This window comes from Poromitra crassiceps (genome assembly GCF_964638095.1).
Source record: "Poromitra crassiceps genome assembly, chromosome: 5".
Classification (NCBI taxonomy): Eukaryota; Metazoa; Chordata; class Actinopteri; order Beryciformes; family Melamphaidae; genus Poromitra; species Poromitra crassiceps.
In genome coordinates this window covers 64,101,282-64,116,281 of record NC_139642.1, presented here as the reverse complement: position 1 = coordinate 64,116,281, position 15,000 = coordinate 64,101,282, and the positions used below count along the sequence as shown (strand labels likewise).

Genomic DNA, 15,000 nt, shown 5'->3' with positions numbered 1-15,000 from the left:
AAGTGCTTCTTTCATGGCACTGCCAGCAATCCTGCAAATCCTGGGATAGTTCCATTGCAATGATGCGTTCAAGTCCTACGGGAATAAAGCTCTGAGGAGCCACTTGACTTAAAGCATCTACTTTGAAGCCATCGAGATGCCATGATCAAAGTTTTCTGTAGACTTTGGTTGCTCCTGATCAGCAACCCAGTTTAAGAGCTGTGGTCACAAAATGACATAAGCTAAAAATAATACTAATAAATTAATACATTTTGTTGGTTTTGTTTGAAATGAATAGAACACACTTGACAAGTAGGCCCACTGTTTTCCTTGTTGATGATGTCGGGTCACAGGTAGGTTTTACCTCCTGAAAGCCAAGATGGGAAGTAACTAAGTACAAATACTTCATTAATGTACTTACCGGTAAGTCGTTTTTTTTTTTTCATGTTTGTTTAGCGGGGGGTTCCTATCTGCAGGAAACCCCAGGGGAGAACATGCAAAATCCACACAAAAGGCCCTTTTTGATGACCCCACCTGGGCTGTAGGCACTGAAGACATGGGAATGGGGACGCACACTCAGCCCCCACAGCTTCCCAGGTGGGAATTGAACCCAGGACCTTCTTGCTGTAAGGTGACCGCGCTACCACTGCCCCACCGTGCCCCCTAGGTAAGTAGGATTTTTCATGTAGGCCTATCTGTACTTTGCTGAGTATGTATTTTTCTGACAACTTTTTACTCCCTCCCTACATTTGAACACAAAAATACTTTCTACCCCTTACATTTTCAAAACGGGCTTGTTACTTTAGTTTGAATGAAGGAGAGACAAAAACGATGTAACATTGTTTGTTTCACGCTCTTGTCTCGCGCCCTCCTGGCTTTCACGCATTATGTGCACCTTTTTTGTGGAAACACCATATCACACAAATTATTAATCGGGAGGGAGATCTTTTAAGTTCAATAGTCTTCTAATTATATATGATGCGAGTTTCAGTTATCTTTGCACAGAAACTGCCGGTAGATTTTTTTTTTTTTTTTTTACTTTTATACTTGATTACATTTCAGAGTCAGTACTTTTTTACTTTAACTGTATTTCTACTTAAATAATGTGTGTAATTTTCCAATCTCATCTCTGCTGAAAGCTGAGGTGAACACATGGGTGAACAGAACAGTATTTTCAGTGTGAAGCTAGTCTTTCCTGACTTTCTCATCGGACTTGAACGCAGCAACAGGGGCATCATCACGTCACGGGCGCTAGAAGGCGCTCTTCCGCGTTCCCTCCTCCCTCCCTCCTCCAGAAGCCAAACATACACAAACATGGCGACAGACAAGACACACAAGATGCTGTCCTCTGTGTGTGTGTCTGTGCTGCTGCTCCTCTGCGCTGCTGCTGCTGGAGCCGCGGCCAACAGCCTGCGCCTTCCCCCGGGTCAGCGTGACATCCTACCCCAGAACAGAGGCTTCTTCACGGTCACCGCACAGGAGGAGGCATCGTCTGGAAGGCTGGCCCCGGGCAGGGCTGCTGGAGACGGGCTGCAGAGGCACAGACACCGCCGACACACCGCTGATTCAGCCATGCCCAAGGTGTACGGACAGGTAACTGTGATGCCGTCCATGAAGGGTTAACTCACTGCTGTTTACCTCTTTAATAGCGTTTAATAGCGTCATTATGCATCGACCCAGGCTGCCGCAGCTGGCACGGTTGGCTTGCAGAAATCAGCGTTATGCAAGCCGCGTCTTTTCCCAGTCACATCGCTCCTTTCGCTCCATGCTGAAGTAACGTTAGTGTGTCTGGCTGTGGAGAGAAAGCAGCACGCCAAACCACATTCACAAACCTGGCACTTAAACGACGTGGCCTTCATTCACCGCACAGGAACTGGACGCACTACGTAATTAGTTTGCTGTGGTCATTTCGGCATACGTACGGACCAGACACCAAGCTGAAGCAGCACTCGCTTCATTAAATGCAACTTTAAAAGCCTGGGTTTCTTCCAAACGCGTGGTGGCGAACTGTGTGTGTAATCTGACCAAGTCATCCATCCAATTCACCAAGACCCTCGATTCATAAAGGATGTTAAGTCAGGCGAAGATGTGTTTGTTTGCCAATAAGAAAGGCCACGTTAAACTACAAGATGTCGTGGTGATGTTCTAGTCTGTCTTTTTTACCTACCTAATAATAAGCACGTCTTCTCCAAAACACTACAGATTCAGTTTAGCCCATATGCTCTCTTGCCAACTTCATTCATAAATCTGGCAATTTAATAGCGTTATGATTAACCTTTCAAACCTGGTAGAGCATGACCGAGGACCTTTTCTGTCTTAACCTTTAGGAGCCAATTTTCAACTCTGCTCTGCAACTTCTTTCAACAACATCTAAACTTTGACAGCTGGTTTGCCTGTCCTCCTCCTCCCAGAGTCTCATTTCACCAAAATACCAACCACCACCACGTCTGTAACATTTCAAATGAGCAAGGCCACATTAAACTGCCACATTGTAATGGGCTTTGGCGTAGCGTTCTCTCCACACAACAAGACGTATTGGTCCTAGCTGCAGGTTACTGACGTCATAGCCCACTACAGTATGTAAACAAATATTTGTAGCAGCTGCAGCTTTTTCCCAATACTAATAATACTTGTCGTTATTTTAAACACAGTGAACCCTCTGTTGTAAATAATTTACTGTACATTCAAATGGGCTTTATTGGGAAAGAAATACAAACGACTTGATGCCAAAGCAGCATCAAATTAAAATGATAATTGCAGTCCCATCAATAAAACTGAAATAAATAAGAAACTAGTTCTGGCTATGATTAACAAATGAACAAATCATTAAAACCGTTATCTGGTGACGTTGACAATGGTATTTTTAGGCTATCATTGTCTCTGGTATTGGACGGTGACAAGTAAAGACATCTTGCAGGTAATGTGGCATACTCACTGAATTGTACTAATATACAGGGTTTGTGCAAAGTCTTGAACGTTTGAAAAATGCTTGATTTGAACATAATCTGGTGTTTCATCTACACACAATCACTCATGTAAACCAACAATCGTTTAATAATTGAACTCATCACTCATAGCTAGATAAATGTTGATCTCTTACTCTGGAAATAAGCAAGCCTTAAATAATCCTGATCAAAACATGCAATCAAAGTTCACATGCACACTTTGTCAAATAAATTGGCAATATACATTGATTGCTGTACTTTTTGGCAATTGCATTTATAGTAGCCTACCAATTTAGATGTGCTGATGATGATGAAGGCTTTGGGAGTCTGGAACTTTTTGGTTTAGATACCTTGAGTTGAAAGTGCTTGAATTTTACTCTTAAAAACCTGTATGAACCCTGAATATAATGACAAAATGATGGTGGAATGTGGGAAAGTAGAATGCTGCGTGTTAGTGCAGTGCAGCATCACTCACTATTTAGCTTCTCTTCCTCGTTGCATTGTTCACTGTGATGCAACACTGCTCACAGAGAGACAGTTTGGTTCACTGCTGCTTTACAACACTAGGCTCGCCCGCCCTGCAGCTCGTCGAGCCCGCCCTGCAGCTCAGCTGCTGTGTGGCCAATGAGACCAGCATCACTGATGATGTCAGATTTATGACATCACTGATGATGTCACAGTGGGGTTTATGACATCACTGATGATGTCACAGTGGGATTTAGAGGGATTTATGACATCACCGATGATGTCAGTGGGATTTATGACATCACTGGGATTTATGACATCACTGGGATTTATGACATCACTGATTATGTCACAGTGGGATTTATGACATCACTGATGCACACTGGGATTTATGACATCACAGTGGGACAGAGAAACAGACAGAGCCCTAGCTCCCATTTATATACTGATGATGATGATGATGATGATTGGTGTGTATAGGCTATTAGTGCTGAAGCACTGATTAGTACATGTTTTGTATTGTCCTTACAAAGGTATTTCACCCATTTTGTGTCAAAAAGGCAGGAAGTAACACAGGTGCAAGCAAAACATGAACGAGAGCCCCGGAACTCTATCACCAAATGGATTGGAAGCTGGAAACCCTCATTAATGTTCTGCTTGCACCTGTGTTACTTCCTGGCTGAATTTTAGACACAAAATGGGTGAATTGGGTGGGAAGTGAAAAAGGTGAATAGGATGCTTGTGCACTATCCTAAGTGGCCCGTTCACACTATACGCTGAAGCAACGCTCATCCTAAACTCAACCTATGCTGAACCCACCAGTTTCATTTAGGCGTCGTTAACAGGCGAGGCCGTTCACACCACCCGGGCGCATGTCACGCTGAAGCCACGCTCACACCTTGCTCACGCGATCCTTCAGGATTCAGTCCTATTTTCCAAGCATGACGCGTGAACGTGGATTGGCGACGTCAGTCCGATTGATATCCAATGTGATTTTTTGATCTCTAGTGGCAGCAGTGTGATGAAGCCTGTCAGAACAAAACACAAGTGGGAATGGTAATTTTTGAATTAGATTTTCACAGAAAAAATATATAAAACTGATGTGATTTTTGCTGGGGTCTGACCTATAACCAATAATAATTTAACATTTTTGTATTTAAAAAAAATAATTCTTAACCTGTAGTTTATACACACCTGAGTGTAAATTACTATGGCTTTTGTAATTGTGTTTATCTGCAGACTAAGCAGCCATAGGCTTTCTGTTCTATCAAAGCCCTTTTTTTGTATTGAGTGATACACTTTACTAAAACACTCATATCATATTATATCAGAAATGTTCTTTGTTTTGTGTTCACACTAGTGATGTCAGTTAGATTTGGTTAAGTCAGAGCTATGGAATATTAAATCATCCGTCTTTGCTCACTCCACCTGCCTTTCTTATGCCAGGATCAGACTACACGATATTTTTTGTCGTTCACGATGTCACCATGTCAGACGAGGCCATCATACTGCCATAAATTCGTGACATGTCTTGGTCGGGAGACTGGCCACACTACAAGTGTATTCTTGCTTAACACCGACAGAGCATCGTATGCCACCGTCATCACGTCGTCTGCTGTCGTCAGCGAGTTCACAGGTCGTCGGGGAGGCGGACCTGTGAACGAAATCTCCCAGCATGCATTGAGGCCACTACATTGACAAGAAATAGCAACCAAATCAGCCTAAATAGGCTAAAGTGGTAGATAGAAATAATGTTTATGTTAGCACAACATGCAATTGTAAAACATTTCAATATTGGGCAAAATAAAACATTGAAATCCAAACACAACCCTATGTGAAACATGTATGTAATCCAGGTGCTATATACAGTATATCCCTTGCAGAATTGACGTTATTTGGATGAGTGACAGGCTCTGCTGTGATGCACTGTGATGTCCGCTCCAGCCTCCAATAAGACTTGGCTTACTTCATGTGCACGCCCACTATTTTCTTGCCAGCTGCTGCGAGACGAGAAGGAAGAGAAACGAACATGCAGCCGACTCTGCTGAGCTCATGTTATTTGTAGTGAGCAATGCCCATTGCCCAGGCGTTTAAACGCAAATTAAAACCCCCTGGCCTTTTTATCTCTTTTATTCTTTTGAGCGGAGCGGAGCGGTGAGTGCGAGCGGGTGAAATCTGTATCGAGCGGGGAGCGGTCTCCCCAGGACCTGATACCTGTCTTCCGGGGTGTCACACTAGGCGAAACCATGTCCAAAAGACTGACATGCCAGTCTTTTCGTCAGGGCGTCGTGAGGCGTCCTAGACGTCCCGACGCTGGTCTTTGATTATGTCACACTACAAGAGGTGAAGACGGCCGATCGTCGTCCCCGACGGTCATATTCGGCCCCGACGCTGAAAATCTGTCGTGCACGACCAAATCGGTCTAAAATCGGGCTGAATTCGTGTAGTCTGAACCAGGCATTACTGTCATGTTACTGGCAACTAAACCTGTTTGGATTTTGCATTGGGGACAGTTCTATTGAAGTGAATGGGGAAGGCATGGAAAGTCCCACTATAAACCATCATATCTGTGTTGTTTCACTTTTGATCTTAAATGTTGACAGAATCTTAGTTTAAATTGACTAAATGGCACAATTTGTGTCACAAAAGTGCCTGGGGTCCCTACATTTTTGTGACGTCAAAGTAGGGATGTAACGATAACCGGTTTTAATGATAACCGTGATAAAATTCCTTATGATAACCGTACCGTTTCAAATGTTCATGATCATTAAAACCATGGTACTGTGATTACAGTGCTTTGAAAAACATGGTAAATACTGTCCATCATCAACCAAAGTTGGCAACAGTCTCCCAGATGCAAACGTGCAGCCTTGGAGAAATGATTTCAGTGTGTGGTGTGTCAGTGCATCTCTACATGGTCAGTGTGTGTGGGGTGTGTCAGTGCATCTCTACATGGTCAGTGTGTGTGTGGTGTGTCAGTGCATCTCTACATGGTCAGTGTGTGTGGGGTCAGTGGGTGTGTCAGTGTGTGTGTGGGGTGTGTCAGTGTGGGTGTGTCAGGGTGTTGAGTCAGTGTGTGTGGGGTGTGTCAGTGTTCGGACCCCCGCGGTCTGAACAGAGCAACCAGGACAAACAGGCCCAAAACAGTCTGAACAGGATTATGTTTCCTGGACTGGTAGTGAATTACGCAGCCAGAGCCAGTCAAGGTTGTTGTTTTTAATTGTCGAATTCTAACAGCTACATAGATGCAGCAGCGCTTGTTGTCTGCTTGTTGTCTGCTTGTTGTCTGCTTGTACTTGTGGTTAAGAAGCTTGCTTGAGCAGGTATTGTGATTATATTAGACACTAGACAGTGGCTCTTTCTGAGTGCAGCACAGTTGGCATTCGAGATAAATTATTAGTGCGTCAATTGACCTAAAGTATACCTGACTGTGCAGGAGGCTTGGTGTGAATCATCCTGTGTTTATAAAGTCAGATTGCAGGAGGCTTGGTGTGAATCATCCTGTGTTTATAAAGTCAGATTGTAGGAGGCTTGGTGTGAATCATCCTGTGTTTATAAAGTCAGATTGCAGGAGGCTTGGTGTAAATCATCCTGTGTTTATAAAGTCAGATTGCAGGAGGCTTGGTGTGAATCATCCTGTGTTTATAAAGTCAGATTGCAGGAGGCTTGATGTGAATCATCCTGTGTTTATAAAGTCAGAGTGCAGGAGGCTTGGTGTGAATCATCCTGTATTTATAAAGTCAGAGTGCAGGAGGCTTGGTGTGAATCATCCTGTATTTATAAAGTCAGATTGCAGGAGGCTTGATGTGAATCATCCTGTGTTTATAAAGTCAGAGTGCAGGAGGCTTGGTGTGAATCATCCTGTGTTTATAAAGTCAGATTGCAGGAGGCTTGGTGTAAATCATCCTGTGTTTATAAAGTCAGATTGCAGGAGGCTTGGTGTGAATCATCCTGTGTTTATAAAGTCAGATTGCAGGAGGCTTGATGTGAATCATCCTGTGTTTATAAAGTCAGAGTGCAGGAGGCTTGGTGTGAATCATCCTGTATTTATAAAGTCAGAGTGCAGGAGGCTTGGTGTAAATCATCCTGTGTTTATAAAGTCAGATTGCAGGAGGCTTGATGTGAATCATCCTGTGTTTATAAAGTCAGAGTGCAGGAGGCTTGGTGTGAATCATCCTGTATTTATAAAGTCAGAGTGCAGGAGGCTTGGTGTAAATCATCCTGTGTTTATAAAGTCAGAGTGCAGGAGGCTTGGTGTAAATCATCCTGTGTTTATAAAGTCAGATTACAGGAGGCTTGGTGTGAATCATCCTGTGTTTATAAAGTCAGATTGCAGGAGGCTTGGTGTAAATCATCCTGTGTTTATAAAGTCAGAATGCAGGAGGCTTGGTGTAAATCATCCTGTGTTTATAAAGTCAGAGTGCAGGAGGCTTGGTGTGAATCATCCTGTGTTTATAAAGTCAGATTACAGGAGGCTTGGTGTAAATCATCCTGTGTTTATAAAGTCAGAGTGCAGGAGGCTTGGTGTGAATCATCCTGTGTTTATAAAGTCAGAGTGCAGGAGGCTTGGTGTAAATCATCCTGTGTTTATAAAGTCAGATTGTAGGAGGCTTGGTGTAAATCATCCTGTGTTTATAAAGTCAGATTGCAGGAGGCTTGGTGTGAATCATCCTGTGTTTATAAAGTCAGATTACAGGAGGCTTGGTGTAAATCATCCTGTGTTTATAAAGTCAGAATGCAGGAGGCTTGGTGTGAATCATCCTGTGTTTATAAAGTCAGATTGCAGGAGGCTTGGTGTGAATCATCCTGTGTTTATAAAGTCAGAGTGCAGGAGGCTTGGTGTAAATCATCCTGTGTTTATAAAGTCAGAGTGCAGGAGGCTTGGTGTGAATCATCCTGTGTTTATAAAGTCAGATTGCAGGAGGCTTGGTGTAAATCATCCTGTGTTTATAAAGTCAGATTGCAGGAGGCTTGGTGTGAATCATCCTGTGTTTATAAAGTCAGAGTGCAGGAGGCTTGGTGTAAATCATCCTGTGTTTATAAAGTCAGAGTGCAGGAGGCTTGGTGTGAATCATCCTGTGTTTATAAAGTCAGAGTGCAGGAGGCTTGGTGTGAATCATCCTGTGTTTATAAAGTCAGATTGCAGGAGGCTTGGTGTGAATCATCCTGTGTTTATAAAGTCAGAGTGCAGGAGGCTTGGTGTGAATCATCCTGTGTTTATAAAGTCAGAGTGCAGGAGGCTTGGTGTGAATCATCCTGTGTTTATAAAGTCAGATTGCAGGAGGCTTGGTGTGAATCATCCTGTGTTTATAAAGTCAGATTGCAGGAGGCTTGGTGTGAATCATCCTGTGTTTATAAAGTCAGAGTGCAGGAGGCTTGTTGTGAATCATCCTGTGTTTATAAAGTCAGATTACAGGAGGCTTGGTGTGAATCATCCTGGGTTTATAAAGTCAGAGTGCAGGAGGCTTGTTGTGAATCATCCTGTGTTTATAAAGTCAGATTGTGTGTAGACAATGTTTCAATCCATGATGCATCTCTGTCAGAATAAAGAACCAGCATCTGTATAAACGCTTTTAACTTGACAGCATAAACATTCTAAATTGCCCCTATTTACTTCCTGTTACAGTGTTTGCTAAAACAATAGCCGACAGGAAATACGATAGGAATTATTGTTGCCATTATCACAATATGAATTTTTGATCATATCAATATGAATTGTACCAGTATTATCGTGCATGATACGATATGGCACACCCCTACTATATACGGGCTGCAACTGTTTTTTATCCTCTCTCTGATTTTCTCTTAAAAAAATTGTGAAAAATGATCACTTTTCCCCCAAAGCCCAAGATGTCGTCCTCCAATGTCTCCTTTGGTCCTGACCAACAGTCCACAACAACAACAACAACATATCAGTTTACTGTCACAGAAGACTCAAGAAACCAGAGAATATTCACATTTAAGAAGCTGGGACTAGATCATTTTTTTCTTCAGATTTCTCTCCCATTTTGTACTTGCACTTGGCTCGAAAATATCACCATTGGTTGTCTGTGTTTCCTTTTCCGGCACATTGCCATTGTTCATATCTGGTCTTGGTCTTGTGGTCAGAGCTGTTTGACACCAAACATTTGCAGGCTGAGCTCGCTACAGGAAATCTGCACCCTGAGACCCATCAAACGCCTTCTAAATCCTCACATTGGCTCAGTCCCTTTTGTTGTTGTGACTTTTTGTCACCACTTTGTGGTTTCCCTCGGTTACATGATGCATCCCACTGGTGTGGAGTGTAAATAAGCCAACGATACAAAGCCATAGTAGAGAGGCAAAGTGACCGCCTACTTCCTGCTTCAGCACTGTACCAGAGATTTTGATCCGCCATTCATTTTCCCATAGACATTTAGTAAAAATGCTTGTAAAAATAGTTTTACTTCGTCAAACCAACACGGTTCAGCTATATTTAGAATCGGGAGAGACCATAGAACATTTCACTCGGACCAAAACTTAAAAAAACGACATCGAAAAAATATTTTCTTTCAATCCGCAATTTTTGTTACGTTTTGGTCCAAGTGAAATGTTATGTGGTCTCTCCTGTTTCTGCTGCTGTGCGCATTAAAAGTTTGAACTTTAGACATCTGTGAGTGCTGTTTTTGATTTAATTATTTTGAGATGTTTGGATCGGCACCCAGTGACTTTCTTTAAAATGTTGGGTTGAGCACGCCAATTCGTTGATTAGTCTCTCCTGTTTCTAAATATATCTGAACCGTTTGGTTTGAACAAGTAAAATATTTGTATAAGCATTTTACGAAATGTCTATGGGAAAATAAATGGCGGATCAAAATCTCTGGTACAGTGCTGAAGCAGGAAGTAAGCGGCCACTTTGCCTCTCTATTGGGACGGAGTCTGCACAGAATTGAATGTGTGATGTGTTGGACATGTTTTTATTTTTGGCAAGTTCGACTTCATTGTTGGTATCCTGCCGCCTTCCAAGACACCATCAAATCCAACAGCATTGTTGAATGACTGATCTCTTACTATCTATCTGCAGTGTTGGGGGTAACTCATTACAAAAGTAACATATTACATGTAATATATTACTTTTAGCAGTAACTCAGTAATATAACTTATTACTTATAGGATTTCAGTAATATTATACCAGTTACTTTGTCAAGTAACTACAACTTGAGTTACAATTTATTAAATCAAAGCACATATTTAAAAAAGATACAATCATTTCCTAATCAAACTGTTTTATGCCAATAACCACTATAGATGCCAATAACAAAGGAAAATAATAACATTTAGAATTTTGGATTGTTCACACTGACTTCAAGGCGGTTGAAATTATTTTTCGGGATGGTCCCGGGGTGGCGATGTCATTCTGCTGCTGCTGTTTGTTTTTGTTAAAAGTAATGCAAAAGTAGTGTAATAAGTAACAAGTTACTCTACACAAAGTAATATTGTAATGTAACTTATTACTTTCAAATAAAAGTAACTAGTAATATGTAGTATATTACATTTTGAAAGTAACTTGCCCAACACTGTCTATCTGAAATAAACAACGCTCTCTGCCTCTATTTGATACGACACAATATCGATTCAGTGATTCGTGAACGCTTTGACATGTGCAGTTCTCAACTAAAAATCCCCTGGTTACAGGAAGTGATGCGGTAAAGTCCCCAGGTTACAGGAAGTCATGTGGTTTACGACAGTGTGGTTTGTTTGGAATAAACAGAAGATGAGCTGGGTAGTTAGTGTGAGGCCACCATGGCTGAATAGACAACATGATTGACACAGGTCATATCAGGGCAGCAGTGAGAGCTTCGTGACAAAGATGGAGACAAATAGGGACATTATGATTTTCGCATTGCAGAAAAAAATATACAGAATCATGGAATTTGGTAATAAAAATAGAATCAACTTGAAAACATGGAATATTGCAGATTTTTTCGTAATTTGGCTGAAATTGATAAAAGTCCAAATCAAAAGTAGGCCTAATTATTGTAGTAACCTGACGCATAATTGTAAAATAGGCAGAGATATCATTGCGTTTTTGATTGGAGTGTTTTGAGAGGGGGGGGGTCGGTCTCGCGTGGGACCTTTGCGTCACCGCACAACTTGGTTTTCACTTTGAGAAGCCTGTCGAAGAGGCTGTCTGAGATAGGGATGTCAACGGTTAACCGTTAATCGATTAACCGTCGCTAACGTCGTTGTTCGGTTATTGCTGTCGGTCTATCAGTTAATATTACCGGTATTATTATTATTATTATTTTTTTATTTTTTTGTCTATTTACTCAATGAGCTCATGCCCAAACAAGGCGTGTCTATTTAGCATAACAACTTTTTATGCTGCAAAAGACAGTAGGCCTAATGTGAAAAAATCAAAAGAAATAACAGATTGTTGTTGTTGTAATGTTTACATAAACAGGAAATAAAGCTCTCAAAAATATATTTCCTTGTCATCCATATAAGAGCCAGAATGATTTTGGAATGATTACCTGATCAAAATGTGGCAATAAACTTATAAATTTCAGCAAAGCCAACAAAAAATAAAGGCATAATTCTAACACAAAAATCATTAACATTTCAGCATCTAAATAGACACGCCTTGTTTGGGCATGAGCTCATTGAGTAAATAGACAAAAAAAAAAAAATTAATATTAAAAAATTATGAATTAACCGATAGGTTAATCGATTATTAGCGTTGGTTAATCGAAAGTGAAATTAACCGAAAATTGACATCCCTAGTCTGAGAGAGCCAAGTCATCCAAAAACAAAGCAAAAAATATTGATCCTAACCACTACATTAAAATTAAAATTAAGAAAATTAATTTAGAAAAACAAAACAGATTTCACATGTACCTAGACGCATAGTCTCTTAAAACGGACGCGTTTGCTTCTCATAAAAGATCCTGGGCTGTAGCCCTGAAAGGCCAGGCCTAACGATGCAACTGCTTGTAGGGAGATGCTGCTTATCCTCAAAACTGCATCATGATGTCAACCTAATAAAAAGAAGAAAGAAATCTCCAAAAGGCTATCAAAGAACATGTCGGTGATGTCAGGTGTCGGACGCGATCGTGCAATTGTGCCAAAATGCGACATTCACACTTCCGGTGTGAATTCTAAGGGAAATACTGTCTACGCCAACTACTAGTAACTCCGATAGTACATTCACCACCGAAAGTACCAAGCAGGCTTGCATTTGCACAATCCAAATCTTTGACAAAACGTGCCATTTTCAGCGTGTAGGTTGCTAGCTTGCTAGCTAGCAGTGTTGTTGTTTCACAGCAGCAGAGGCATTGAGAGCGACACGCAGGGAGCTGTCAAATGATCAGAGCCAATGACAGAGCTTATTCCTCGCAGCCTGTTTCCACTGAGTCAGATTACTTTAATCGTCATATGAAAATGTCATAGCGTTTCATGTCTAGGGGAAGCATGAAAATAGGCCTCAGCTTTGAACACAGCTATTTCTATCAGCACATCTCACTACAGTAAAGGTTAGCCTTAAATAAAAAGCCACACGAGGAGAGAGGGAGGACAGTGGCTCAATTGTGTGGTCTCTCTTTAGCCTGGCCGCTAATGCTACAGAGGCTAACCTGGAGAGTGCTCAGTGACTGGCCACGCTAACACTACAGAGGCTAACCTGGAGAGTGCTCAGTGACTGGCCAGGCTAACACTACAGAGGCTAACCTGGGGAGTGCTCAGTGACTGGCCAGGCTAACGCTACAGAGGCTAACCTGGAGAGTGCTCAGTGACTGGCCAGGCTAACGCTACAGAGGCTAACCTGGGGAGTGCTCAGTGACTGGCCAGGCTAACGCTACAGAGGCTAACCTGGGGAGTGCTCAGTGACTGGCCAGGCTAACGCTACAGAGGCTAACCTGGGGAGTGCTCAGTGACTGGCCAGGCTAACGCTACAGAGGCTAACCTGGAGAGTGCTCAGTGACTGGCCACGCTAACACTACAGAGGCTAACCTGGAGAGTGCTCAGTGACTGGCCAGGCTAACACTACGGCTTTAGCTCAGGAGGTAGAGCGGGTCGGCCAATGACGCAAGGGTTGGCGGTTCGATCCCCGCTCCCTCCCAGCTGCTGTCGTTGTGTCCTTGGGCAAGACACTTAACCCTCCTTGCTCCCGATGGTGTGTAGGCACCCCTGCGTGGCAGCCTGCCGCCATCGGTGTATGAATGGGTGAATGTAGACTATCTACTGATTGTAAAGCGCTTTGGATAAAAGCGCTATATAAATGCAGGCCATTTACCATTTACCATTTACTACAGAGGCTAACCTGGGGAGTGCTCAGTCACTGGCCAGGCTAACGCTACAGAGGCTAACCTGGAGAGTGCTCAGTGACTGGCCAGGCTAACGCTACAGAGGCTAACCTGGAGAGTGCTCAGTGACTGGCCAGGCTAACGCTACAGAGGCTAACCTGGGGAGTGCTCAGTGACTGGCCAGGCTAACGCTACAGAGGCTAACCTGGGGAGTGCTCAGTGACTGGCCAGGCTAACGCTACAGAGGCTAACCTGGAGAGTGCTCAGTGACTGGCCAGGCTAACGCTACAGAGGCTAACCTGGAGAGTGCTCAGTGACTGGCCAGGCTAACGCTACAGAGGCTAACCTGGAGAGTGCTCAGTGACTGGCCAGAGGAGAGCCAGTCTTCATTGGATGCCAGGCCTGCAGAGATGATGTCATTGTTTGAGTCTTTTGGCCGTGGTGAATAACGGAGAAGGCAGAGTTGGAGGGGGTCAGTGCTCCAGCCTATCACTCCTCCTCTCTCCTCTCCTCTCCTCTCTTCTCCTCTCCTCTCTTCTCCTCTCCTCTCCTCCCCTCTTTTCCTCTCCTCCTCTCCTCTCCTCTCCTCTCCTCTCCTCTCCTCTCCTCTCCTCTCCTCTCCTCTCCTCTCCATGGTGGTACCAGAAACAGAGCCCAACTCCTCCTCACTATACCAGAATGTTATCAAAGAGCCAGAGGCAGAGGGGCAGAAAGGACAGAGGAGAATGCTGCAGATAGCATTGGAATGGTGTCAGCGTCTGTAAGAAAAAGGCCACGCATATTATATTATTTGTGCCAGTGACTTTGTGCGCTGCTTTGATGAATGATTCAGCCTTTTGGGAGACAAATTGAGTGACCATGTGCACTCTTCCAACAACCTGCTGAGCTGACCGTCCAATAGGATGATAGGAAATAACATGAGCCTACATAGACCTACATTTTGCCCTGACATGGACTGGCCACTCATGAAGAGAAGCTAGCTGCTTTAGATAAGTAACAGCATTGTCTGCTGGTGTTTCATGTAGAGAAGCTAGCTGCTTTAGATAAGTAACAGCATTGTCTGCTGGTGTTTCATGTAGAGAAGCTAGCTGCTTTAGATAAGTAACAGCATTGTCTGCTGGTGTTTCATGAAGAGAAGCTAGCTGCTTTAGATAAGTAACAGCATTGTCTGCTGGTGTTTCATGAAGAGAAGCTAGCTGCTTTAGATAAGTAACAGCATTGTCTGCTGGTGTTTCATGAACAGAAGCTAGCTGCTTTAGATAAGTAACAGCATTGTCTGCTGGTGTTTCATGTAGAGAAGCTAGCTGCTTTAGATAAGTAACAGCATTGTCTGCTGGTGTTTCATGAACAGA

At 42.9% G+C, this 15,000-nt stretch overlaps 1 protein-coding gene across 1 annotated transcript in view; it reads left to right on the top strand.

Annotated features, from left to right (window-relative positions):
* Window positions 1-1,417: 1,417 nt before the first annotated feature.
* The window catches only part of sorl1 (sortilin-related receptor, L(DLR class) A repeats containing), a 144,311-nt gene continuing 130,728 nt past the window's right edge, over window positions 1,418-15,000 (top strand). The window contains exon 1 of the mRNA XM_083637844.1: window positions 1,418-1,572. Within this exon, the coding sequence (XP_083493970.1) occupies window positions 1,552-1,572 (21 nt within the window). The 5' untranslated portion in view covers window positions 1,418-1,551. The remainder of the gene's footprint in view (window positions 1,573-15,000) is intronic.